General features: G+C 49.6%; 1 protein-coding gene across 1 annotated transcript; it reads left to right on the forward strand.

Annotated features, from left to right (window-relative positions):
• On the forward strand, nucleotides 1-26,745 carry FRRS1 (ferric chelate reductase 1). Its single transcript, XM_037152950.2, has 17 exons — nucleotides 1-76; nucleotides 450-514; nucleotides 1,682-1,877; nucleotides 2,744-2,880; nucleotides 3,936-4,030; nucleotides 4,965-5,112; nucleotides 8,159-8,341; nucleotides 12,628-12,726; nucleotides 13,967-14,114; nucleotides 18,691-18,804; nucleotides 20,167-20,279; nucleotides 21,201-21,287; nucleotides 23,248-23,345; nucleotides 23,810-23,868; nucleotides 24,659-24,802; nucleotides 25,785-25,846; nucleotides 25,928-26,745. The coding sequence occupies exons 3-17, from the start codon at nucleotides 1,682-1,684 to the stop codon at nucleotides 26,018-26,020; spliced, it is 1,776 nt and encodes a 591-aa protein (XP_037008845.2). The 5' UTR covers nucleotides 1-76; nucleotides 450-514; the 3' UTR covers nucleotides 26,021-26,745.

The raw sequence follows: 26,745 nt of genomic DNA on the forward strand, positions 1-26,745 counted from the left end.
TGGCTCCTCCCAGCTGCCGAAATGTGATACAAGTTGTCACAGAACCGGAAGTTGGCTGGCTGTCTTGGTTCTCGAGGTAAGTGTTTCTTTACCTTCTCTTGTCAGAGCTCTTTGCAAAGCAAAGCGTTTAAAATTGGAATCCAGCTAAGTGACCACAGGGGTTGATGGCGGGGGCAGGAGGAGGGGTACAGTTGGCGACACAGGATGGACGCTTGATTAACAAACAGTGCCCCACAGTGTGTGTGGAGCTCACCAACGCTCTCTAACGAGTGCGGTCAGAACTTGTCCCTGTGACTTTGACTAAGGAGCTTTAGTCCCCACGAGAGGGTGATTCCCAGTAGAGCCGCAGTGGAGATCCCGAACAGCAGTGACTCTGTTGAGGCACGGCTGTGTTTTTTGTTTTTGTTTTTGAATTTAAACTATGGGAACTCTCTTTTATCTTTACACAGAATGACACAGTTGCCTGTATGAAGATTACTTGGAGGCTTACTTGGTATTTAAAGTGTCTTTCAAGGTAGAACTTTTAGCTCCCACCAACCCCCACCCCTGATTGCACCTTTAGATTTTCCCAGAGCCTCCGCCCTCAGTTTTTTTGCTTGCTGCCCTGGGGGCGATGGGGATTTTCCAATTTGTAAATGAGTTTATCGGGAGCATTTCCTTGCAAAGCTACAGGATCCTGTTCAGCAATTTTCTTTTTCCTTTGAATTTAAAAAGAAAAAGGGAGGAGATGATGACCTGCACTCAGACCGTGCAGGGACAGGAGACTAAAAGGGGGCCCAGAGTTTATCCACAACACTGAGCTAGACTTTTAAAGGATGGCTTTGTGGAAAGAGATGAGCCCTGACAAGTTGCTGTTTTCAGTGTGGTCTGCTCGCCCTTGCTATTGCAAAACAGCATCAAAGTGGGGCACATTGGCTGCTTCCAGGAATTTGCCAAAAGGCAGGTCATTGGTTGTGCAAGAGAATTGGGACACGCCCTGGCTGGGCGGCTCAATGGGTCGCAGTGTCCCCCCCCCCCCACCACAGGGTCTCAGGTGCGGTCCAGGTTGGGGGCAGGTAAAGGAGGCAACGGATCCATGTTTCTCTCGCACGTGGATAGTTTTCTCTCGTTCCCTCAACTCCTCCCTCTCTCTCTAAAATGAATAATAATAATAAAATTCTCAAGCGAGGGTTATAAAAATAACACTGAAAAGATGGTCTGTGTGTTCTCGTTGTCCCTGTGAAGGCAGTGGGGGCTTTTTTTAAAAAAGAGATTTTATTTATTTATCTTTAGAGGGGAAGGGAAGGAGAGAGGGAGAGAAACATCAATGTATGGTTGCCTTTCGTGTGTCCCCTGCTGGGAACTGGCCTGCAACCCAGGCATGTGCCCTGACTGGGAATGGAACCGCGATCCTTTGGTTCGCAGGCCTGCGCTCAATCCACTGAGCTACACCAGCCAGGGGCAGTGGGGGCTTTAAGCAGATGCACATGTAATGGGTGGAGAGACCACATCCTCTTTAAGCAGAGACCCCGACCCGGGTCAGACTTTACCTGTCCTGTGCCTTTATTACACCTGCCGGAGCATTTGGTCAGCTGGTTGCTGGAAGCAGGTGGTTCTCCAGAGTTGCTGCCCCGTGGCAGGAAGGTCACCCGTTCTGTTTCGGTGACACCTGACACTAACGCCTGTTCCTCTCCTTTCTGAGATGGCGGTGCCGGGACTTGCGGTTGGCGCCGCCGTCCTCCTGCTGCGCGTGGCTCTCGTGGCTCCTTACCCCGGGGGCAAAGTCACCGAGTCCTGCCACGACATGGTTCCTCGGCACGGCCACACCCCGCACCCCAATCCTGTGCACAGCGTCACCGTGAATCAGGCCACGTTCGCGCCGGGGGATCGTCTCGAAGGTACCGGCTGGGCTCGCTGTCGCTGTTTTTTGTTTCACTCTCTCCCTGTGAGTCGAATGTTCATTGCTGCTGGCGTTACACGGTTCCAGTAGAACCCCGTCACCTACTTGGTGAGATGCCCATAGTCACTGTCACACCGTTTTTTCGTGGCGCCACCACAAAGGACAGTATTTTGTCAGTAGTTCACCTGCTCCCGATTCGAGACAGGTTTTAAAACACGTTCTTATCATAAGTAATATGTTTTTGTTAACAATACTTTTGACTCAATAGGAAAGAAAAGAAAGTTGACTTTATCTGGTTTAAGATGTAATAAGCCCTTATTGTCCTTTTTTTCTCCCTTTATATCGAACTTTTATGTTGCTTCTCGTAGTGAAATCTCGTCTGTCATCCTGATTCTTTTGGCAGAATGTAGGCTGGCTGTTAAAGGCGTATCTGTAATCATGCTTGGAAAACTCCATTTTCCGCGATTCTGGAAATGCAAACTTTGTAGGTACTCCCTAACCAAGGAGTACATGCGCTTTGTGTTACATATGTGTTACTTCGTAGAGATTCCCCCTGCACGGTCAGGCTGTTAAAGCCCTAAGGATCCGCAGTAAAGAAACCAACACTTTCATCCAGCACTTTCCAAACTAATCTGGCCTCAGGGGCCAGCCCCTGACCGCCCGCTGCTGTCTGCCTTGTGTCCCCTGCAGACTGGCCTGCGGACCGGGTGTCCCGGGTGGAACCTGGCTGGGAACACACCCCCTTTCTGTCGGGGGGCAGCTTTGGCTTGAACACCCGGTTCGACCTCTGACCTGCCTCCTCTGAGCAGTTTCCTTTCAGGGAATTTGCTAACTGCTCGCCCCGCCCTGTCGTCTGTGCCTCAGTTACGCTGTCGGGGCCGGAGTTCAAAGGTTTTCTCTTGGAGGCGCGCAACGCGGAAGATTTGGACGGCCCGCCGGTCGGCTCCTTCACACTAATCGACAGTGAAGTGTCCCAGCTCCTGACCTGTGGGGACAGACAGGTTGGTGTCCAGCGTGAGACGGATTTCTGTCGGTTCCCACGGGTCTCTTCGCAATAGGGCGGCGTTTGCCGGGTGGACGGCGACATTGCCGACGTACTGCAGACATCTAAGTAGATTTGCAGGGGGTCCAACTGGCGCGCTCCTGTCACCACTGGCAAAATATTTGGACACATCAGCCGAGAAAGGTGGGGCCATAGCTTGAAGAGTGTATAGCTCGTGATATTTTATGTGACATCGACCGTTATTATACTGATTTTCGAAGGGTGTTTAAGTGTTGATGGTAGAGCTCTAGAGAGGGACAGAAACCTAATTTTTGTCATTCATTTCATAAACATTTATTACGCCAGAAACTGCCCCAGGCGGCAAGGGTTAGGGCGATGAACCAGATTCACTCTTGTTCCTTGAAGAGCTCACAGGCTTTCACGTGAGTCAGGCATGTGGACATGTGACATGTGGCACTTGGGAAGAGGGCTGACACCTGAGTGAACAGTGTGAGACCTTCATGAGAAGCACCCACAGGACGGGAAGCGTGGCTGGGGTGCCTCACACACGCCCGAGGGAATGGAAGGGGAGCTTCTTGGAGGAGGGGACCCCAAAGCTGGGCCACACGGAGGGAGTAGGGGGAGGCCAGGTGAATGGACTCGGGAGATAAGGTTGTTCAAGAGAAAGCGATTACCGAAGTGGAATTACTGCATCTTTGGAGGCAAGATCTTCTTTTGAGAAATCCTGTGTATTGCTTATGTGTATTAATGGAGGGAATACAAATTTGTAGCGTAAATGAAATAACAAGCAAGTCTACGGAGCATGGACACACCCAGTATTCATAACTCTCTTTAGTTCTTGAATTTTCTCTGACTCTAATCTATTCTCAGAACCAGCTGCTAATCTGGTCTTAACCAGTCGACATGAGAACGTGAGTCCCAGTTCCAAACAAAATGGTCTTTGCCACAATGTCAAGGTCGTGCAGCAATAAATCCCTGCACCAAACGGCAGCAGTTCCAGCCCCGCTGAGCTGTCGCTCGACTGACTGGTGGCTCTTTTCCGTCTCATTTCAGGGGTCGGCTGTGAGCCACACAAATCCACACAAGAAAACAGAGATTCACGTCCACTGGACTGCTCCACAGAGGGCCCCGAATCACATGCAGTTCCTGTGAGTGGAAGGCAGAGTTAGCAGCTTTGGAACTGGGCTAGCTGACGTGATAATGGTCTGCATTATGTCCTTATACCCGTTTTTACCCAGATAGGGGACGTTCGGTGTAGCTCCAACAGCCCCTCCCCGATGTAAGCAGGGGTGGTGCTCATTCTGTTTTTCCACCCGTGTACCCCCCGCACCCGGCACACGCCCCTCCTTGAAGGCTCTTCACAGACATTTGTTGAGTGAAGGAAGCATCACCGTCACACTAGCAGCTGTCGATGACAATCCTTGAATCTGGAGGGAGCTGGGCTGCACCTTTTACTGATTTGCTCCTGTCTTGGTGTGAGAATATGAAGAAAAATAAAATGGTCCTGAAATCCGGGTGACTTTGATGCAGCATTATAAAGGGCAGACGAGATGGTTAGGGTACTTGTCCCTTTAACAGAATGCAGTCATGTCATAGGATGAGTGGCTCCCGAGGGCTGCCACGGAATTGCCCTTTCAACGTGGCTCCGTTTGCTGCTCTGCTTTGTGTGCAAGGTCCCAGTGCTCAGTAACGCAGCTGTGCCCTTGTGGGTCATGTGACCTGCAAAGAAGGGGTGTCACCCGGTCACAGCTTCTGTGGCCTCTGTGTAGCCTCTTGCTCTGGTGGTCTGCTACCCGTGCTCTCTGAACCGAGCACAGTGAGATGAGTGAGCGGCGGTAGGGTTTACAGGTCGGGAGGGGGACCTGTGGGGTTCATTGTTTGGGTCTGGCATTGGAAGCATACTCTCCAAATAAGGCAGAGAGCAGAGGGGGACCGAGGAGGGGAGGGACTCACCGGGGATTTGTTAAGCACTACCACGTCCTGTGTCCCTATGTCACTCCTTTTTTCCCCTTTGAAGTTTTGCTTCGACTGCAATAGGCCACGGTCCGGGCTCCGGCTAACCTCCCTGGTACTGCATTTCAGAGCCACGGTTGTTGAGAAGTACAAAACCTACTGGGTGAAGATTCCTAGTGCTGTGATTTCACAAGCAAACGCGCCTCCCTTTTCAACACCCAAAGCTACAGCGGCACCTTTGTCCACCTCGACTCTCGTCTCCCGTTTAACCAAACCAGTGAGTAACCTCCACGGCTTTCCCGAGGGCAGCCTGGGACAGCGGCCTCCCTGGAAACCGTGTTCTGGGCTCGGCGAAGTGTGTGCTAGCTGCAGCTGACCAGCCGGCACAGGGCGGGGTGGCAGCATTTCAGGTTCTCCATGGGAACTCTGAAGGGAGCCTTCATTGCCACGTGGCGACTTGCAGGACAGAGTAAAGGGAGTGCAGGCCCCTGCGTTCAAGCCATGGTCGTGGCGTTGACACCCAGTCTCTACCAGCAGTGCGCACATTTTCCTCTGAAAATGAATCTGACGAAGCAGCGGGAAGAACTCCCTCCCTCTCTCCTGCCCTTCCTCCCCCTGCTTTCTTTCTACCACCAAAGATCAAACGTGGAGAGGGAGCTTGATGCTTAAGCTACTTTTAGGCAAGATTTGGAGCACAGTCGTGGTTCAGGAAGGCCCCTGAGTCCTGGGGAACTCTTGGGCTGGAGCGCAGGGACCCCTGCTGGCTTGTCAGCGGGCACTCCACGTGGGTTCCCTGGGTCAGAAGAGTTACCAGCCAGCAAGCAGATCCTGCAAAGGGGGATGAATATTAGGAACAGAAAGGTTTGTCGAAGGCAGTTCTGATAAGTTGGACTTACTACTTCCGAAGTCAATATACTGGAAAACGCCTTAAGGCAGGTGTTCACGGCCAGAAGAACCAACTTGGGCCTGAACCCTGACCTGTCTACCTTGTGTGTGACTTTGGGCAAATTGCTTAATTCTCCAAGTCTGTTTCTTCTCCTATAAAATGAGAATACTATCTAACTCATAGCTGGCATTACTGTGAGAATTAAACAATACAGTGAAATAGAAGGCTTCTAATCGTTCCGCGCTAAATGGTTATTCAATAAATATTAGTTCCTTTTTTCTTTCCCTCCCCTTATCTTTTTATAATTTTCTGTTCTTTTAGGGAAGACCATGCAAAAGACCTGTAGTTCTGTGTAATATCGTTTTGTTCTCTTTTCCTCCCACGTTTTACAATAGACGAGAATTAGACTTGATTATGTTGTTATGAACGTTGTGCTTTTGTTGACCATACACTTAGATCTATCATTTGTACTACTTTTTAGTTTATTTACTCTTAATGTCGATTTACCTTAGAAGCTGTGTTAAGGGAAGGAACGGTCCTTGTGAACCTGAGCGCCCCCTAGTGGGAGTCCGCTGACGAGACTGTGATTTTTCCCTGTATTCACACGGGAGGCATGTGATCCCCGAGCTTGTATCATGTCTCTGCGCCGAGTGTCCAGTCTATCAGTGTGGAGGGGTCACTCGGAGCCACAGGGTGAGACGAGGGCGCTTGTGGGTCAGGAAGAGCCCCCAGGTCTGTCCTGTTCTGTTCCTGCGGCAGGGCTGAAGGTGCGGGAGTGATGGAGCCGAGGAAGGAGCCGGGACCTGAGCCAGCTCCCAGGTTCCTCACAGCCTGTTCTCCACCGGCTCTGTTTCTCATTGTGTTTCTGGGAGGTAATAGGACGTGCGCACAGGTATCGGTCCCTGCCCTCGGTCCCGCTGATCTTTGACCCTTGTCCCGCACAGAGCTCCCAGCCCCTTAAATTGCGGAGTGACCGGAGTGTGGGCCATGGAGTGCCTCTGTCTCCCAGAATTTCCAGGGTGATAGGAACGTGCTTTGTTCTAACGAGGGGACCCCGGGCGGCTCCTGGACGGGGCTGGTCCCCAGAAAGACCAAGCGAGAAATAGAAGCTTGGAACTTTCAGTCCCCCCCGCCCCCCCCCCCGCCCGTTCCCCAGACAGGTGAGAGGAGCTCAACACTGAGTTACAATCCGTCATGCCGACTTGATAAAACCTCTGTAAAAATCCAAACAGTAGGGGTTTCAGAGCGCTCCTGGGTCACTGGTCCAACCCCTGGATGTTTGGGCAGGGCGGAGCCTGAGCAGGCCTGGCCTTTGGCACTGCCCCCCCCCCCCCCCCCCGGTTCTGGGTTGTGTCCTTTCAGCAACCTGTGATCTAGTGAGTCAACCCTTTGCTTGACGCCTGTGAGCCATCTCAGTACCTTGTCAACCCAGGGAGGGGGTTGCAGGAAGCTCCAATGTGCGGCTGACCAGTACGAAGCACAGGGGCGGCCGGGGGCTTGGGACTGGCCTCTGAAGTGGGGCAGACCTATGGGACGAGCCTGTCACCTGTCGGTCTGACACAAACCTCAGGTCCGAGTGGAACCGAATTGCAGGACACCCACAGAGACCTGCAGAATTGCTTACTGTGGGAAAAGTCCCCCAACCCTCACGTTTGGTGGCTAGGAGTGTCAGTAGAATAGAAGAAGAAATGAGTGTGTTCTGTACGGTTCCTGTAAAACCTGGTTACGTGAAGTAATGTTTAGCTGTCTGCCCAAATGCACCGTTAGGGAGCATTCCAGCAAGACGCCTGCTCATTTGCTCTGTCATATTGGACAGCCGACGTTTTTGATTCACCTCTTACCCTCCGGGCCAAGAGGCCCTAAACTAACTCTGTAGGTGGTTCTTGTTCCTTCCCACTAAGTTGTTGCTCTGGTTGGGAGTGGTCCTATATGTAGGACTTGTATAGGAGGGTCCCTCTTCTCTTCCATTATTTTAATATCAAATTTGAGTGGAATTCTAGAAGCAGAGTCCAAGATCCAAATATAGAACTTTGCAAAGGTTTTGCTTGTTTGCTTTTGAAAATCCCACCTCTGAAAGCTAGAGGGCACCCTCTCGGCAAGAATGCCAATGTGGACATATTCCCGGAGAACAAGTTTCTCAGAATTTACCAGAAGCTTTGCTTGGGAACATAATTAAAGTGAAAATATTTTGTGTATTAAAGGAAACTTACTACTCGTGCATAATTACAGTCCAGCTACCGTGCCTTCCAAATTTTAATTAAAATTAATTAAGTTTGAAAGTTCATGACCTCAGTGCTGCCCTGGTCCGTTCTAATCCGGCCTGAGTCTTTTGTTCCCTTAATTGAATCCTATTATGAGAAGGGGTCTCGTTAAAACCTGTCATTGGAGACTGAACTGCCTGTTTGATGACGAAGACTCCCCCCTGTCATTTTTCTAGTTCAGTGCCTCCGGCTGTGGGAACAAGAAGTTCTGTGTCCGGAGTCCTTCGGCCTGTGACCCGGAGAAGGAGCACGACTGCATCTTTCTGTCCTTCACACGAGACGGCCAGTCCGTGGTGGCCGAGCTGAGCGGTCCCAGCAAAGGCTACTTGTCCTTCGCCTTTTCTCACGACAGATGGATGGTTTGTACCTCTCACCGACGCGCGTGGCAATGAACTTAGAGTCGCTGCAGCCGATGATGCTGTAGCTGTTTGTTGCAGAGTCAGACCATGGCACCTCAAGGGGAGGGAGGACGGGACCGAGTCACCGAGGACAGATCCTAAGCCCGATGGCTTCGGCTTTGGGTGTTCCCTGCCTGCGTCAGAGAGCAGGCTGTGCTCAGGAAAGCTGGTCATTTCATTTCCAGGGGACTTGCTGCTCTGTCCTTCTGTCCATCTCTGTCTGTCTGTCTGTCTCGCTGTAATGAAGTGGGCTGTGTAGTTAAAAAAAAAGTTCTCTGCCTGAAGTCTCCATTCGTCTGTGATGCTTTCCAACCCCTTGTGGTTTTCTCACGTGGCCGCCCCACAGCCACGGACTGAGCTCTGGTCTTCTTTCTGGTGGTCACAGGTGGGTTTCCCAAGCAGGGACTTTGGCCAGGGTGTCAGGCAGAACTGTGGGCGCTGTCCTGGTCGGCGCCTTTGTCTGAGCCACAGGAGGTGGCACCATGTGCGGCCGATGCCCCTCTCCCTGGGCAGTGGGTGCTGCAGGCTCCCATGGTTTTCTGCCAGCGGCAGCCTTGAGCTGTTGGTGCTGCGGTGTCCTGATTTCCATGGGGCAGCCACCAAGGGCATGGGACCGGGACCTGTTCAGAGTTGGCACTGAGGGGCGGGGATGCCCTCAGGGGGAGGAAGCGTCTGGCCTGCAGGTCAGTGGAGGCTCAGGGTCTGTTCTTGAGGGTTTTCATCCTGTCGGGTTCTACACTTACAGCCACATTTCAGAAGAGAAAACAGGGGCTCTCCGATGGTGGGGTTGGGGAGCTAACGTACCCCTCAAAGTGCGTGCCGATCCCATTGCTGTTTGTGCACAGCCGACAAGTATTCTAGGAAGCCAGGCGCTGCTTCTGTTTGGGGGCACAGTGCGGTCCCCGCACCTGACCTCTGTATTTCATTACGTGGTTCTAGGAGGCACTTGACTTCCTTCAAGAAAGGAGGTGCACTTAAACCCGCCAGATACAGGTCATAATGCTTTTAAAAACATGTAAGAAATGATGACTCCCTTTCAAAGTTGCTTCTATGGGAAACATCAGTTTTGCTCAGGGGACGATGCCATTGTTCAAACACGTCCCACATTTCTCGGTGGCACCTGCCAGCAAAACTGTGGCCCGGCCAAAAGGCCACATCTGGTGCACCAGGTGGACGACGAATCTGGGTTCAAAATACAATGGGGGGAGGGGCTGTAGCACAAGAAGGAGAGACGTGAATGGGATGGAGCTGGCCATGGGGAAGGCGGGCTGCTGCGTCTGACGGGTGTAACAGTGGTACCTGGTGAACACCTGTGCAGTTTCATCCGGGTTCATCTTTGTGGCATCGTCCTAACCTAGGTGTGGGCCCTGGTCACTCAAATAAAATGCTCTCCAGCCACGTCCTCGCCCAGCCTGCAGTGCCCTGAGTCTACCAGCAGGAGGGAGAGACCCTGCTGTGGCTTCCTGTGCAGAGATGAGGAGCCCGCGGGTCGACCAGTTAGCTGCGTTCTAAGTTGTACGCATAAAAGCATTTATCTCTAATTCAGGGAGTATTTATCTTACTTATGTTTCTGGCATAGTACTCATCAAAAGTGTTTAGGAAAAAGACTTAATTATACAGGTGCAGTTGATTTACAGAGCGGTCCTATTTAATGATTCAAATCATCTGTACACCTGTCAGCCTGAATAAATCATCCTCAAAAATATTTTTACAGTGGTTATTTCTATTTTCAGTTATTTTTAAACTTTTAGGATATTTTTGTGATCTGCTATGTCTTCTCAGGATGTGATGTAAATTTAAATGCTGAAGGTATGTCAGGAATACTGATTAAATAACCTAAGTGATACCTTTTTTTTCAAATCAGCTTGTAAATTAACGATAGCAATTGTTTTGATAGCAGACCTCATCATTAAAATTGATGACAAGTATAATTTCTCCTATTTTTGCTAGTAATGACTTGTTAACATCTGACTTTTAACTGACTTGCAAAGAATATACATCTTCCTCATCTCAGGTATTTTTAAAAATAGTAATAAAGTGTATCAGGTATACCTACTATGGTAACTTCTGTTCTCTGCCCTTCTGTGCCCAGTATCATCTTGTTCTATGAACAGTTTCTCAGCATTCAAATTCCAGAATGTTCCCCGGCCTCCCTGCATTCCAGGCTGGGAGGTCCGGCTGCTTTGTCCAGACGAGTGTGTCGCTGGGTACCACAAACCGCCTTCCCTAGCACTGAGCATGCTCTCGCCCTCTCTGATGTCCTCTGCGTCCCTAGTTCTTGGTGACCGACAATAATGAAAAAGCAGCTATTCTCACCCATGGCTTCTGCTCAGATACCGTCCTGGGAAACTTGTGGACTGTCTCACTCACCACTGCCAGCACCTTCTCTGGCGTCCAGGGCATTTTGGGTGACGACTTAGATTTCTCCCGTCTGTGCGCCTCACAGGTCCTCCTTCCTCTGACCTACCCAAGCTTGCTTTGAGAAGTTTTAGATTGCGCGAAGGTTGAAAGAATACTATAGCAAACACCAGTAAGCCCTTCATCTCCAGTTGCCACTTTGTCCACCCTTCTCTCTCTTTCTCCATGTCTTTTTTTTGTGTGTGTATAGATTGATTTATGATACATATATAAAAGAATTCTTATGGTTCATTGATGATAGACATCCTTGAAAAGGCACACAGCTTGTTTAAATTAGAGCTCAGCCAGCTTTTAGAATCTGTGAGCCACACGGTCTTGGCTGCAACGACCCAACTCTGCCGTTGTAGCACCAAAGCAGCCAGACAGCCCATAAATGAATAGGCGTGCTATGTTCCAATGAAACTTTATTTTCGGACCCTGAAATTTGGATTTCACCTATTTTTACCTTCCATGAGACAATGTCATTCTTCCTTTAATTAAAGGAAAAACACTGGGTTATGTAAAGACTATTGTCAGCCTGTGGCCTGTGCAAGAGCAGGCTTAGGGTTGAATTTGGTCTGTGTGCCCTCGTTTCTGAAGTCCTGGTTTAATTCAGGACGAGGCCAAATTTCTCATCTTGAGTTGGGCTGATTCTGAGTTGAAGATAAGATGTGTAACAGTGAAGAATTGCTTTGCTAAGGTTATGTACTCGAGAGTTCTCAAAAGTGGAACTTTTGAAAATCCAATTAAAATATGTTAGAATCGCGACATTGATTTTCACTGGCTATTCTGGGAGCTTGTTTAAGGAGCTTAGTGACTAAAGCACATAAAATACCTTGTTAGATAGTTTATGGAGAATGATTTAGAATAAGTGAAAGAACTAAAACTATGTGCGATCATTTAAAATCTAGGTTATTCATTTGTACCTTAAAGGGATACCATGCCCTTTGAAGGTGCAGTCCACCCTTGGGGAGTCAGTTAAAGAAGATGTAGCTTTTAGAGCCAGGGAGTATTCGAGGTGGAAGGATGCATGGGAACTGACCTGGCAAAGAACTTCCCCTTGAGCACTGACTTTTGGGCCTCAGTCTGTCATGCCGAACCTCTGGACTGAGCACCTTCTAAGCAGTATTTGTGTCCTGTCTTAAAGGTTACCCCCAAACCCAGTATAATGCTGTGCACTCACAGTCATGAAATTTGTAAGGCATAGACGTTTATTTACAAATATCCAAAACAATGTTCCTGATAAATTAAAAAAGGCAGCAAAACTATGCGTTTTCTTATTTGGAGAGATAAAACAGGCATAAATATAAATAGATTTGGACATATGTGTATGAAAGTGTTAACAGCATATTGAATTGATGATAAGGATAGGTTTATGGGGGGCATAAATGTGTTGTATGTCTATTTTAGCCTAATATTAATACTGAATTTATATTGCTTTCATATGATAAAATCATTTTTAATTTTAAAAATATTTTATTTATTTATTTATTTTTAGAGAGAGGGAAGGAGAGGAAAAAGAGAGGGAAACATCAGTATGTGGTTGCGTCTCATGCACCCCCTACTGGGGATCTGGCCTGAAACTCAGGCATGTGCCCTGACTGGGATTCGAACTGGCAACCCTTTGGTTCTCAGGCCCATGCTTGATCCACTGAACTACACCAGCCAGGATAACAAAATCGTTTTGATTCATAAACTGGACAGCCAATTCTCTAGAATGATAGTATCCTGTAAGACTGCCAGTAAATAATGTTTTTACAATATCAAGTACGATTTGATTTTATCAAGGACTTAAAAAAATAAAATGTTGAAATTCCTGTAAACGTTTCCCATCTGCAATTGTTTTCCAGGGAAATGATGATGCTTACCTGTGTGTTCAGGAAGGTCACGCTGTGCGCATCCAACCCTCCCACCTGACGGGGCGGAGCCACCCCGTGCTGGACACCTCGGTAGGTGCACCGCTTCTAGGAGCCTCCACCTGGCCCGCCCCCTGCTGGCCACGTGGCTAACGGTGGCCTGTGTTTGTGGGGGCAGGGAAACGCGTGCTAGAGTCAGAGACTGAGCAGCCCCCTTGGGAAAAAACTCTGCACCTTGTTTTATTTATATGTACATATATAAAATAAATACATAGATAAAACGTATTTATACTTAAGGTGTGCAACATGATGTTTCAATATACATAGCGAAATAATGACTGCACACACGCTAATGAACACACCCATCTTCTCATGTGGGTACCATTTGTTTGCGGTGAGAGCACCTGGAATCTACTCTCTGACCAGATTTCAGTATTCAGTGCAGTATTTCTAACCATAGTCACCGTGCTGTACGTGAGGTCTCCAGGCGTGTTCATCCTACGGAACTTCAAGCCGGTCCCCTTTCCTGCGCTTCAGGGAGCGCAAAACAAGTTTCTCTTGGAGGAAGACATGACTGGTTGGTCGTGCCACTTAAATCTCGTTTATGGCATTGCGCAGAAAGTAATCTATGGCTTGTTGGGACACTCTAAGTGTCCACCCTTTCCATCAGCTCGTAGGCAGATGTCTAAGAAGTGGTTTGTGTTCGTGACACAAGGATTTCTTGCCCCGTGACAAAGCAGAGACACAGGGTGGCACCAGGTGCAGTGCCTGGGCAGTTGTCTTCTGTGGCCCTCACTGGCATCTGTGCCAAAGGCAGCCCATTTCTGGTAGAGACATGGATTTTTGACAAGGGTAGTCGGCCAGCACATGAGCTCCAAGTGAGCAGTAGCCATCGGCTAATGAGAGGGCAAGTTCTCCCCGCTGCTCTCCCCCGGGGGTTGACTCCCACGGGTGGGCGGGACCCCTCCCTGGCTGCATGGTGCATTTGGGCCACTAGGGGCCACTAGAGTTTTGTTTGCTCATTGTGTCTTCAGTGTTGGAGATTGTTAGCGGCCAGATGGAGTTTTACGTTTCTCGCCTGGGCAGGGGGATTGATTGGTGGGGTTTTGACTCAAAGTAAAAAAATCATACTTTTGGCAAGCGGGATAAAGACAAATAAACCAGGAGGCATTGTGTCTCGTACCCGTCAAACAGGAAGTGGACTGACAAGGACACTGTAGATGGAACATGCACACAGGACCTGAGAGAAGGGAAATGGCACAGGGCGGGTTTTCGATCGCGTCTCATTTTTAGCAGACTTTGAAGTGCAGAGACCCTTTCTGCCTGTTTGCAGGATGCCCTGGAAGAAATGGCCTGGAGGCTGGAGGACGGGGTCATGCAGTGCTCTTTCAGAAGAAACATGACCCTTCCCGGGGCTAAGAACAGATTTGCTCTAAACACAAGCTACTACATATTTCTAGCATCTGGTGCCGTTGAAGAAGGTAGGTACTATGTATTGATAAAAACTGTCTTTTCAAGGTATTTTTCTCTTCTCCCCCCTCACTCCTGGCTTTGGAGAGACTACTGTGATTGCTCATTTTAAAGATATGTGTATACTTGTGGGTGAAGATTTATCAAAACCTTTTTCCATTTTTGCCTTCCATTTTGACCTTGGTTGAGCTTCAGGCTTTGTTTCCTTAGAAACCAGATAAAAGAAGTGTCAACTATGTGATGAGGCAACAGGCTTACCACACAAGAGATTTCTGGCTGGTCCATGGCACTGAGGCTGTGAGTGAGCGAGAAGGCGTATCTCAGGCCGGCCGTCCAGAGTGCAGTGACGTTGACAGATCTTTTGCAGGGACGCTAGATGTGGTGACTTGGGGGTCGTTGCAAGCCGTGTTGGCTCTTGTGGTGTAACCAGTTCCATGTGGGCTTCCTCTCCTTGGATCTGAGCTGTCTCTCGGGAGATGGAGACGGTGAGAGGCGGGGGTCCTCCAGGACCTCTGGGTTCGCGCTGCGGGATGTCCTGTGGAGGCGGAGACCCCCGGTACCCTGGGGGCGCGCTCTCCGGGCCCCACATCCTCCCCCGTGGGCCTGGTGGCAGCCGCAGCCGGGAGTCGTTTTAGGCATTCGAGTGCTTGTTTCATCCTTCAGAAGACCACCGGGGTGGGCACCGCAACCCATGTCAATGGGAAAGATTAGATTTTGTTCAAGGTCTTTGCTAGTGATGTTTGGAAGAACAGCTGGAAATGAATGCCAAGGCAGTATTTAGTGACTCACCTCTCAGAAGGTAATATTCCTCCCAGACTTGTCTTGTATGGCTTTTCTCAAAGGGTGGGGCTCCCACGACCAGCCTTCAGAAGCCCCTGGAGTGACTGTCCACGTGCAGGTCTCTGAGCCCCAGCCGGGACCCACCGAATCTCTGTGGGCGGTGCTTGGAGTCTGCGTTCTCAGGTGGGAGTTCTGTGGGCTGTGGTTGGATAACTCACTGCTGTAGGACAGGGTTCTCCCCAAAGGTGCCCATACTGGAAGGCAGTCTAGGGGTACGGGGAGGGACCAACACCAGAACTTTCTATTTTGATATATTTTGTGTCATTAAAAAAATTCTATTTTAATGTATTTTACAACGTTCATTATATAGTAAAACAGTGGTGCATGAATAGTGTATTCACGTACCAGACATATCTGCCATATATAGTACATATTATACCTGTATGTATGTATACATACTATACATATATATAAATATATACTGTACATATACTGTACAAATATAAATATACATATACGGGACACAGACTCTTTTTTTTAAACTGATGGAATGCAAAGCAGACAAGCAAAACCGCAGCAAACCTCAGGAGAACACATCTGGACATTGCTACTGCAGGGGACTCCCTTTCCAGCTGTCTTCCAGTTTTGGGGACAGAGCGCAGTCACCACTGAAGTTGCTGTCTCTTCTGTCATCTGTGTTATGCATGCGTCTGGGCCGGTTATAAGTTGCATTCTGCTTATTAGAAGCAGGAAGACGCTGTTTCCCAGGGCATTCGCATCATCTCTGTGACCCGTGTGTGTGAGCAGCGCACCCCACATCAGAAAGACCCATTTAGGAAGCCTTTCTAACCACAGCTCTCTCCTCATGGCCGACACAGGCCTGTGTGAGGGGAGCAGCCCAGAGAACGGCTGTGTGTCTGAGCCGAAAGGCAGACAGGACTTGTTTCGGTGAAGTGGTTCCCAGTTGGGAAATCTCCCAGTTTGAGTAATGAACGAAGTAGGGACCCTGTTATCACATGGCCTGTGCTTCGAACAGTCGAGGAATCCTGAGGGTCTCCTGGTCCCAGAGAGCTTTGTGCTGCACATGCGCTCCCCTCCCGTGGACAGGACGGTCACGTTCTCACGGGGCTGTCCAGTGGAGCTCGGACACGGTCCAGGGTCCTCAGTGAAGGCTCGGCTCGGGCTCAGTCCGCGGCTCCGCAGTAAATCGGGGTGGCAAACACTTCCTTCCCACTGGATGCTTCAGTGGCTCTCTGGTCACACTCAGCAGTCTCCCTTATCTTTTTCTGGGACAGTTTTGTAGCTCCTGACGGTGTCTCTTCTCCACTTTCTTCTCTAGGCACTGAGGACGTGAAACCTCTGGTTTTCTGCTGCGGCTCTCATCATCTCGGTTACAAAGAGCCGTGATACAATAGCATTGGCCAAACGAGCAGTCAGGTGTCCTAACTTTTATCCTGACTGCTTCGAAAACTTTTAATTTGACCCTGAAAATCTATCAGTAAACCCAACTATGTGCAGCTTATTTTTTCGTTGATCTGTTTTTCTGTTTCTGCACTGGTTGAATTACTGTAGCTTTATAACGGGTTGGGAATTTTGATAGCCTCCCGGCCTTCTTATTCAGGAATTCTTGCTTGGGTTACATAAGTGTTCTTTTGATGAACTTTAGACATGATTTGTCGAATTCCATTAAAAATCCTGCTTGAGGTGTGACTGGAACTGCAATGAAATTTTAGATTACTTCGGGGGGTAATCAACAGCTTTGCAGTAAACAGTGGGTCTTTCTGTCCCGGAATAAATACTTTGGGATGTTCCTCTGGTTTTCTTCATGTCTTCATGGAGCGTTTATGTATTTTTTATTACTTTGTTTCTAGGTATTTTATAGACTTCTAAAACTACCGTGGATGGGATTATTTTGCTTAGGTTTTCTAACCTTGTTGGCGTATAGGAGAGTTACTGATTTTTGAATGTTTACCTTGAGTTCAGCCACCTGGTTTTCTAGTTGAGTACCTTGGCTTTTCCTGGTAAACATCGTATCTTGTCCGGAGGCTACCAGGGGTAACAGCCCTCCTTCCTCATTTCACGGCTCTGTTTACTTCTCCCAGAAAAATGGGGTATGGCCGCAGTGACGTCATTTCTCACATTCTTTACGATGCTCCTTTTTGTCTTGTGACCAGAGTTGCCAAAAACTCAGTTGATTTTATTGGCTTTTTATAGACTTGATTTTTCTGATTTTTGGACTTCGACGTTTCAGTTGGTTAATTTCTACGTTGAGTTTTAATCAGTCTTTCTGATTCCTAGGCTACATTTTGTGGGTATAAATGGGTCTTAAATTAAATGACCACTTCAGTCAGTGCTTTAAGCCTTTTTTCTTTTCTTTTCTTTTTTTTTTAAGGAAATGCTTTTAGGTGATAAAGCTTGTGAATAGGACCCTGATTGTATCACCTGGGTTTTGATACGAAGTGTCTTCCTTGTCACTCGCTTTTAAGAAGACTTGTGATTTAGTTTTGATTTCCTACTTCATCCAAGGGTTATTTAGAAAAGTAGTTTTATAAATATCTAGGTAGACCATTTTTCTAGCTTTTTGTTGTTAATTTTTAGTTTTGTTGCATTTTGGATAGATCATATAATCATTTTCTGTAAGTTATTTTGTTTCTTTTTGGAAATTATTACCATGTAGTCCATGGTTTAATATGTATTTTTGTTTGGGACAAAGACTCACGTATATATGTGTTATATCAAATTTCTTAATTACTTTTACTCTTTTCATCACTTGTCTTATATTCTAAAAATAATGTATGTTCCATGATTTATTTACTAATGCTCCTAATGATATCCATTTAGCTTGTTTAAATTAAAAATATATTTTATTTACTTATTTTTAGAGAGAGGGGACAGGAAGGAGAAAGTGTGGGAGAGAAACATCAATGTGTGGTTGCCTCTCATGTGTCCCCCACTGGGGACCTGGCCCGCAACCCAGGCATGTGCCCTGACTGGGAATCAAACCGTGATCCTTTGGTTCCCAGCCTGCGCTCAATCCACTGAGCTACGCCAACCAGGGCAGTTTGTTTAAAACTTTTGAGGTTAGCATAAAAAGTCTCTGTGAACATTCTTATACATATGTCTTTGGGTGAAAGGTAAGTCCTTGTGTGGGTTAGATTCTCAGAACGAATGAACTCACACACACACACACACACACACCTACTCACATCTACAAACTGGAACAACTCTACACATCCACGGATTTAAATGTATGCACAGTAAATAATAATATAATAATCTATTCTCAAATTGTTTCTATCACTTTTCTTTGGGATTTTGGTTTATTCGTCAAACCCAGTCCAAACTGCCCGTCTGTCGCCAACTAACTTGGCATCAAAATATTTTTGTGCTTCTCCAGGGCCCAATTTCTGTTAGTTTACTCTAGGAGTCTAGATTACTTTTTAAACGTATTCTCTTTCCAGAATTGTACTTGACATTTTTAATGATTTGTGGTCATAGTAACAGTAATTATTTCGACTAAAATCGTCCATGGGTTGTTCACCATCATTTCTGCATTCCTAGTCCTTACTTTGATTCATGTCTTGGTTGGCTAAATTATTGGTATTGCTTTAATTTTGTTTTCAGTAATCTCATGTGACCTTGTATCTATATTTATGTTGCTTTTGTACGCGAACGGCATCTCCACTGATATTTCTTTTTTATTATTTTAAGCCCTTTTGTTTCCCTGTTGTGACACTGTCTTCCATTCTCCCTCTGCTGAGGAAGGAGCTCCTCTTCATCTTTTTTTCCTTCTTTCTATAATTTCAGGTCGAATTTATAGGCATTCCCAGCAACCCCTGATTACGTATGACAGACACGATGTGACGGGTCCCCCGGAGGACGTAGGAGGGTCCCAGTCTCCGCTCCTTCTGAAGGCTCATGGTGAGTGAGTCGCCTGGGGGGTCGAGTTCGGATTCTGCGGAATAGATTTACTGGATGAGTCAGCGCGGCCGGATTGGGAAGGGTGGCGAGCGTCACTCAGCAAAGCTGTTCTCGAGTCTTCCCTGTGTGGCCACTGGCCCTCGCAGGTATCAGTGCTTCCCTGAACGCTTGCTCATTTTCGTTAAAGATGGAGACCGGGGATAATTCAGTGGTTTTAACGCTGGATGCAGAGAAAAATCACCAGGGGAGCCTTTAAGGCATCTGTCATTTGGAAAAAGTGTCCTCACTGTTTCCAGCTGAATGTCATTGGTTCGTTAGACTTAACTTTTAGAAGACCTTAATTCTGCCACTTATCGTAGTAAATGCTAATAAAAAGTTGTTTGTGATTTTGATTTTATAACAGTAGCTTCGTTTCAAAGACATGGGTTGTTATTGAAGAGTGAGCCCCGAACAGGTGACCTGAGGGTATTCAACACGCTCGGTCTGAGCTTCGGTGCCTGGCATTTAACTGGGGACAGGGACCGAGTTGGGAAAGCAGTGGCCTGAGAACAGACCCTGACCTGCTGGGTCTGTGACACTGGTTCCATTTGAAAAGCAGCCCCGCCTACTGTTGAAAAGAGGGGGCTCAGAAGCAGGGGAATGATGTAATGTGTACTATACTAGTGTAAAGATTAGTGTTTGGGGGGAACGCGCCTTATTCGGTATATTTCACTTACATTCTCCAGTGTCGTCTCTTCTCATAGATTTCCAATGAATGTTGTCCTAGTTAAGCTTGGAAATAACTTTAAGCTTTATTATTGTTAATTTGCTCCTGTGCCTAAGTAACTGGATTCAGAGATAAGGTACTTGTGTTGGGTTTTGTTGTCGTTGTTTGTTTGTGCGTTTGTTTTTTGGAGTGTGATGGAGGATGCTTCCCAGGTGACTGCAGGCTGCGTCAGCATAGTGGCAGGGGCACGGTTGCTCCAGCCAGGCTGGGTCCCCAGAGTCCCAGGGGGACTGAGTCCCAGAGTCCCAGGTTGTGACCTGGGGCGGCTCCCAGAGCCCCAGTGTGCCTTCGCTTCCCATCCACAGAACTGGAGCAGCGGCCATTGTAACCATGTCACCGGACCGTCGTACAGGGGAATTAGGATCCTGACTGGAGAGCCCCTGGAGACAGCGCCTCTCTCGCAGTGGGAGTGTGGGCATGTGAGCAGTTCTCAGTCCCGCGGGGACAGCGATGCCATACTGTACGGGGCATTTGACCTTCTGCTTGTGTTGAGCGAACGTCCTTTGCGGGTCGTGCATCTTTTCTGCGCGTCCGGCTTGGTCGTCCAGAGCGGCTCGGTTGCTCTGGGATGTCATGGTGGTTTTTCCTTCCTGCAGGCGCCCTGATGTTAGTGGCCTGGGTGGCTGCCGTTAGCATAGGGGTGATCGTCGCCCGGTTCTTCAAGCCCGTGTTGTCACACCCTCTCTTTGGCGAGGCAGCTTGGTTTCAGGTAGGTAGGAGAACGCCTTCCGGCGGTTTCCGTATTAATGCACATCGCAACGGGAAGACAGATGCGTTCCTTTCCCTTTTTGTGTGTGCGGTACGGTTGTTGGAGCTTTGGAATCTTCACAGTTTCGTGTCTTTTCCCTTTGGTTTCCTAACCAAATGAGCACGGACACAAGACACCGGATAGAGCTCAGAGCAGAGACGGCTCAAAGAAGGATGGGGTTGGGCACCAGAGGGTGCTGGGGCCTGTGTGCCCCTTGTCACGTAGACTTCAGGACCCAAACGGTCCTGACTTCTGTCCCCCTCCACGCCCCCACAGGGGTGTGTCCTCTGGCTGCCGGCCACTTGTGGTCCCACCACCCTGACCCACCAGTCAAGGCCGTCTGTCCCGTCTGCGGGTGGGTGTGGGAACCAGACGTGCTTCTGTTCACGCTGCCCCTTTGCTTGGGATGAGGGCCTGACTCCCAATAGCAGCCTGACTGAGAGCCCATCAGCACCCTTAAGACAGAGCAAAACAAACCTGACCTTTTTCGGGTCACAGAGCATAGACACCTGATGATCAGAGGAAAGTCGGTGAGGATGTGCTGAGCTAGAACGCATGTCTGTCTGTAGAAAAATGGCTGCTTATCGGGACAGTGTTCGCCGGGCTGGCAGGCAAGAAAGCGTGTGTGGCATGGGAGAGGCCCAGCCTGGTGTCCGGGGCGGGGGAGCCTGGCAAACACTTGTGAATGCTGAGGACGGGGCTCAGGGCTGTCTCTGAGGTTCAGTGGGGGAGGACTCAGATTTTTAACTGACCCCACACTGGTCAGACGTCAATCAGAGGCATACCCCCAGGGAGTCTCCCGCGATCTTGTCCCCACGGCAACGCCAGCTCCCTTCTCTGACACAAGTAACTGTCCTCTCGCCCCGCCACTCCCTCTTGCAGGTGCATCGCACACTCATGCTCACCACTTGCGTCCTCACCGGCATCGCTTTTGTCCTGCCCTTTGTGTACCGGGGAGGCTGGAGTTGGGTAAGCACCGTTTAAACCACGTACAGCTTTTTACCTAAGGTCACTTAGAAGTCAATAGAGAGGCTGTGTTACTCTCCAGGGATGGGCGGAAGGGTGTTGCTGTGTGTGGTCCTCCTTCCGTGTGAATCCTCTGCAGACTGTTTCAGCCGGCGGGGGTCAGGGGAGGAGGGAGGGGGTCAGGGCCGATCGCTTAGGGACCAAATGTGTTTTTAGGCTTCGTCAAATGTTCCGTGTGCCCTGCCTGGCTGTGGGGAGTTTTCTGCCCACGGACTGGAGGGAGTTCCGCCTGTGCTGCTGTGTCGGGCGCACCGACACCGTAGGCCATCTCCTCTAGCGAACGGGGTGACTGCCACCGAGCTAACCTCGGTGCGTTCCCATCAGGGACCAGCTGTGTGACGTGTTATTGTTCAATTTAAAACCTCAAAGGCAGTGGCTGCGGCCGTGATTCCACATCACAAAGGGAGAAGCTGAGGCTGTCTCCAGGTTAGACCTCACGGCCGACTGGAGACTCACACGTTCCACCGCGTCCTGGGCACCGGAACCTGCCCCAGGCTCTCAAGCTCAGAGTGTCCAGGGTGGGGCTCCTGACCTTTCCTCCCTGTCCCGCCGCACCTGCCTCCAGCTCCCGTTAGCTGTGACTGCTCCCTTCTTGGGCTGCAGCCTTGGAATCGTCCTGAACTCTGCTCTCTGCGCACACCCCGCCCCTCGCCCGGTGTCAGAGCCGCCTGGGGATCCGTTGGCCCTACATTTACAACCCTGTGTGTAAATGGGCCTCTGTGGGCCTCAGCACCGCCCCCTGCTGCCTATCACCGACACTGCTCTGGGTGCCTCAGTACCGCCCCCTACTGCCTGGGCTGTTCCAGTGGGCGCTTCTCATTGGTTTCTCCACACCAGCCGTTGCCCACGCAGCCAAGACCGCAGAGTGATTTTTAAAAAACGTAAATCAGGTCATGCCACCCCTCTGCCCCAGACTGGTTCTCTAATGTCTCAGTTTGATTCAAAGGTACAGGTCAAGTCCATCCAACAACCTCCACGGCTGGGCCCCCAGTGACTCGCTAACCCGACCCCGCTGCCCGAACTCATCGTCCCTTTCACCCACGCTGGCCGCCTGCCAGGCGGGCCTCTGCTGGGGTCTTTGCAGAGAGGCACGGCCTCGGTCACCCCTCCTCCACCCCCAGCAGCTTCGAGTCTTCGCTCAAGACGGCTTCCCAGAGCGCCCTGCCCTGCTCTATTTTTCCCGTGTCATGCCCTACAGTTTATTTGTTATACTTTTTCTTTGTCCGCCTCCCATACGAGTATGTAAGCCCTGTGCTTGTTCACTGTGCAGCTGAAGCCCCCGGGACCGATTCTGGGGCTTAGTAGATGCTTAGTACGTATTTGCTGAATGTATGGATGAAGCTTATCAAGAGTGAGCGATGTGCTGAGGTCAGAGCCTGTGCTTCTGGTGCCCTCAGAATTCGACATTTCAGTTCTGGCTCTTGCGACGTGAGCTCAGAGGAGCGCGGTGTTGTAAACAGATCATCACAATCCCCCGGTGGTTGCTCTCGGCACGCATGCCCCAGTCTAGGGGGGCGGTGAGCGCCTGTGGTGGTGTTGGTGGTCATCTGTCACCTCCCGGGAGAGGGGCGGCATTCGGTGTGTGGGCTCCGCCACGGTGCACACACTGTGTGGCCTGGGGCATGTCACTTGGTGTCTCTGAACCTCAGCTCCCCCGTGGGTAAAAAAGCGGGTCATTCATCAGCGAGTGGGATGCGTCCGAGTGGATCTGTGTGGTGCCCTGTGTGTGGTGTGTGTGCCTGGTGCAGAGCGGACGCTCGGTGACTGGTGCCAGTCGTCGTGGTCTTCCCCGTCACCGTTGTCACAAGTCTAAGACGACGTTAGGGACACACACATGTGCACTATGTCCAACTTGGGGGTTTAACTGAAGAGCATTCACGTAACGCGATGTCCCCCTGTGCAGCGCGCAGGTTGTCACCCCTACCTGGGCTGCGCCGTGATGACCATGGCCGCCCTGCAGCCCCTGCTGGCAGGCTTCCGGCCCCCTCTGCACGACCCCAGGTAGGCACCCCCGTCTGCGGAGCCGCCCTTCCCGTGGGGTCACCAGTTGCTGACTCCTCCCTTTCCCCGGGAGACATGTTGCATTTTATGAAATTCAGTGATAAGTTCTCTTTACCTGAAAGTTTTTTTAAGGCTTTCTTTATTTATGTTTAGAAAGAGGGGAAGGGAGAGAGAGAGGGAGAGAAACATCCATGTGTGGTTGCCTCTCACGCGCCCCCTGCTGGGGACCTGGCCTGCTACCCCAGCATGTGCCTTGACTGGGCATCAAACCAGCGACCTTTCAGTTTGCAGTCCCGCGCTCAGTCCAGTGAGCCACAGCAGCCAGGGCAACTTGAAAAGCTTTAAAATGTATTCAGATAGTTAGTTCCTAGGCAGTAAGAGAAATAGCATGCTTTCTATTCTCTTGGGAAGTAATTGTCATTCCATCACTTGTAAGAATCCTGACTGCTTCTTTGTTTTGGTAGAAGGCACCTGTTTAACTGGACTCACTGGGGGCTGGGAACAGCTGCTAGAATAATAGCAGGTGAGTAATCCCGTGGCCCTCATTTGTATATATAATTGCTGGTCACCCACAGTGCTGGGTGCCCTTTGGCGTACATGATGTTTAGATGCCTTAGTAACTGGAGTAGTTGGTTGTTGAGGAGAAATCAGCCTTAATCACTGAAATCCAGAAAGTCCTTTCTAGAGGTAACTGTTGATGTCTTTATTTCAGTTTCAAGTGTAACATTTTCAAATTGACTTTAAAACTCTGCTTTTAAGACTTTTTCTTTAGCAGAATAAACTGTGTTGGCAGCCAGATATTTAAGCAACTCAAGTTGAGGGTCACTTGTGAGCTGGGTTGAGGGGGCGTCTTGGCCCTCTGTCTCCAGGCCCTTTCCATGGGACGGGGCCTTCCGGGGAAGGGTGGTCACACAGGTCAGGGGTGACTTTCCAGTGTAGTCTGACGCCTTAGGCAACACACGCCAGAGCTGGCACCTCCCCCCACACGCCCATCACTGGGGGGCTCTTTGCAGTGAGGGGGCAAAGTCCCCCGTGGGTGCCACACTCGTCTCCCTGACTCCAGTGCCGACTTCCTGCCAAGTGCGGATGCTGCTTTTGGGAGAATCAGCACAATTATCCTTTCCCATCTTACCCTTGCCAGTCTGACAGTAAGACGGGAAAACAAGGAAATATTTGACCTTAAGTATTAATTGAGTGCATCTGGTAAACTCTTTTAACTATGTTTTCCTTGCTATAATACACACAGGTAGACACCCAGTCACCTCTCTTGGTGGCGACGATGTTTACATGCATGTAATTTCTCATACGCACAGTGGCAGCGATGTTTCTGGGGATGGATCTCCCAGGGCTGAGTCTCCCCGGCCCCTGGAAAACCTATACAATGTTGGGGTTCGTGGCCTGGCATGTTGGGGCTGAGATCATCCTGGAGATACACGCTTACCAACTCTCTCGAAAAGGTAACCTGCTCACGTGACACGGAGACGCTTCCACGCAAACCAGTGGAACACAACTGGTCTCTTCCTACTCATGGAGGGTTCTTCCCTGGTAGCTCGTTAAACACTTCTGTTCTGACTGATTGCTCAGTCAGTGGTCAAAATTGTGGACATTTTCTGTTCCTCTCTTTTATGAAAGTATTAGAGATTATGAGTAAAATATAAGGGAGCGACTCTGGGCTTTGGGGGAGCAGCTTTCTCTACAAGTGCTTTGCTGAGCATGCTGGTCTGGCCTGGAGCCGGTGCACAGAGAACCCTGAGGTGGAGAGGGTAGAGATGCCCCAAGTGGGCCCAGGGCAGAGCTACGGGGCAGGTCCTGTGTGCTGGCCCTTAGGTGGCCTTGTATTCAATACATCAGGTGCAGCTTGCTCATCAGTGAGCCAGACCGACGTCCTGGCTTGGCCCGAGCTGCCTGCTTGGCCCGAGTCCCAGGCTGGGCGCTATGCCTGGAGCAGTGTGGGGTGGAGAAGGAGCAGAGAATGCGTGATCTTTCCAACTCGCTTGCATCCCGAACCAGATGTCTTTTCAGCCACCCTCCTCCCCTGCCTCTGCCCCAAGTAATAAGTAAAGGTGGCCTTTTCTAAAAACAAAACCTCTCTGTTGTCTAGTGTATATGCTGTGGATTTAGGAGCCTGGGTGGCTTTTAGGAACCGATTCATCCTGCTGCTTTTGGTTCTTGATAGGAATACAAGGGCTTTGGATGATCCCTGAGTCGTACTTAAAACTTGTCCGTGAGGAGTTTGACACGGTGCTTATTGGCTGGAGAGAGAGGGCGTGTTTTAAGTGCTTGCCCCCATTTGTGGGAGCCTGAACTAGTCAGAAATTTGCAATGTTTGGTAGCTTGAATGGGAGAATGGAATCAGCAAACTGCAAGTCAGACTGTTGTGGTGGTACGTTTGCCCGTGCGCTCACTGGCCTTACAGACTTACGCTTTTGTCCTCGACAGTTGAAATACTGGATGATACCAGAATTCAGATTATCGAGCCATTTACCATAGCTGACGCAGAAGTAAGTCCCCTCTATTTTATTTATTGACAGAAGCCTCAGGGATGGCGGTTTCTTTCTGTCACATGTCAACTTTTCTTCCAGGGCCATGCTTTTAAAAAGGCGGTGTTAGCGGTTTACATCTGCGGGAACGTCACTTTCCTGCTCATATTCTTAGCTGCCATCTACCGCCTCTGAGCAAGCCCAGGCCTCGCTGCCTCCGGCCCGGTAATCACCGTCACGGAGCCGAAGGGACTCTGGCCGTGCCCACCGCCCGGGGCGAACTCGTGAACTCTGACCTGGAAGAGCAGCGCAGGCCTTGCAAGGTGGGCCGCCAAAGCCTGGTTTCTAGAAGTCGACCCTCAGCAGGCCCCTCCAGACTCTACAGGGTTGCCAGTCTGGCCATTCTGGGTCTGGAAGGGAAGGTCCAGGAGAGGCGACCCTTGGATGATTCCATGACGAGGTTTGAAGAGCGTGAGCATCGAAGCAAGCAAACAGGACCTGCCTGCAATCGAGGGGGGGGCACCAGGGGGAGGGGAGCGGAAATGGGTTTCGGGGATGGGAGTACTGCGGGGCTTTAAACACAACAGCTCTTTCTACCAGTTTATCTCAAGGGTCTGTTTCTCAGGACTTTTGAGAAACTGTGTTTTCAGTCCAGTTTTTGGGACACTTCCCTTGCTCTGTGTTTTCTCTCTTCTCTGGTAAAGGTGGACATGGGGCCGACCCCATTGTGGGTTTTGTTAACATTTAAATGCCTTGCGGATATTACCATCTCCTCAGTTATGAAGTGTGTGCGTCTTCTGCTGCAGCGCTGAAGTGACATTTTACATGTCCGTTGTTTTGACAGCAAGATTTGGGTCCGATGCCTTTGGAGATTGTAGACTTGCATTTCAAAATTAATAAAACTTGCTCTTGTGAACACA

The sequence above is a fragment of the Artibeus jamaicensis genome, unplaced genomic scaffold (assembly GCF_021234435.1).
Source record: "Artibeus jamaicensis isolate MK-2021 breed Jamaican fruit bat unplaced genomic scaffold, CSHL_Jam_final scaffold_1689, whole genome shotgun sequence".
Taxonomy (NCBI): domain Eukaryota; kingdom Metazoa; phylum Chordata; class Mammalia; order Chiroptera; family Phyllostomidae; genus Artibeus; species Artibeus jamaicensis.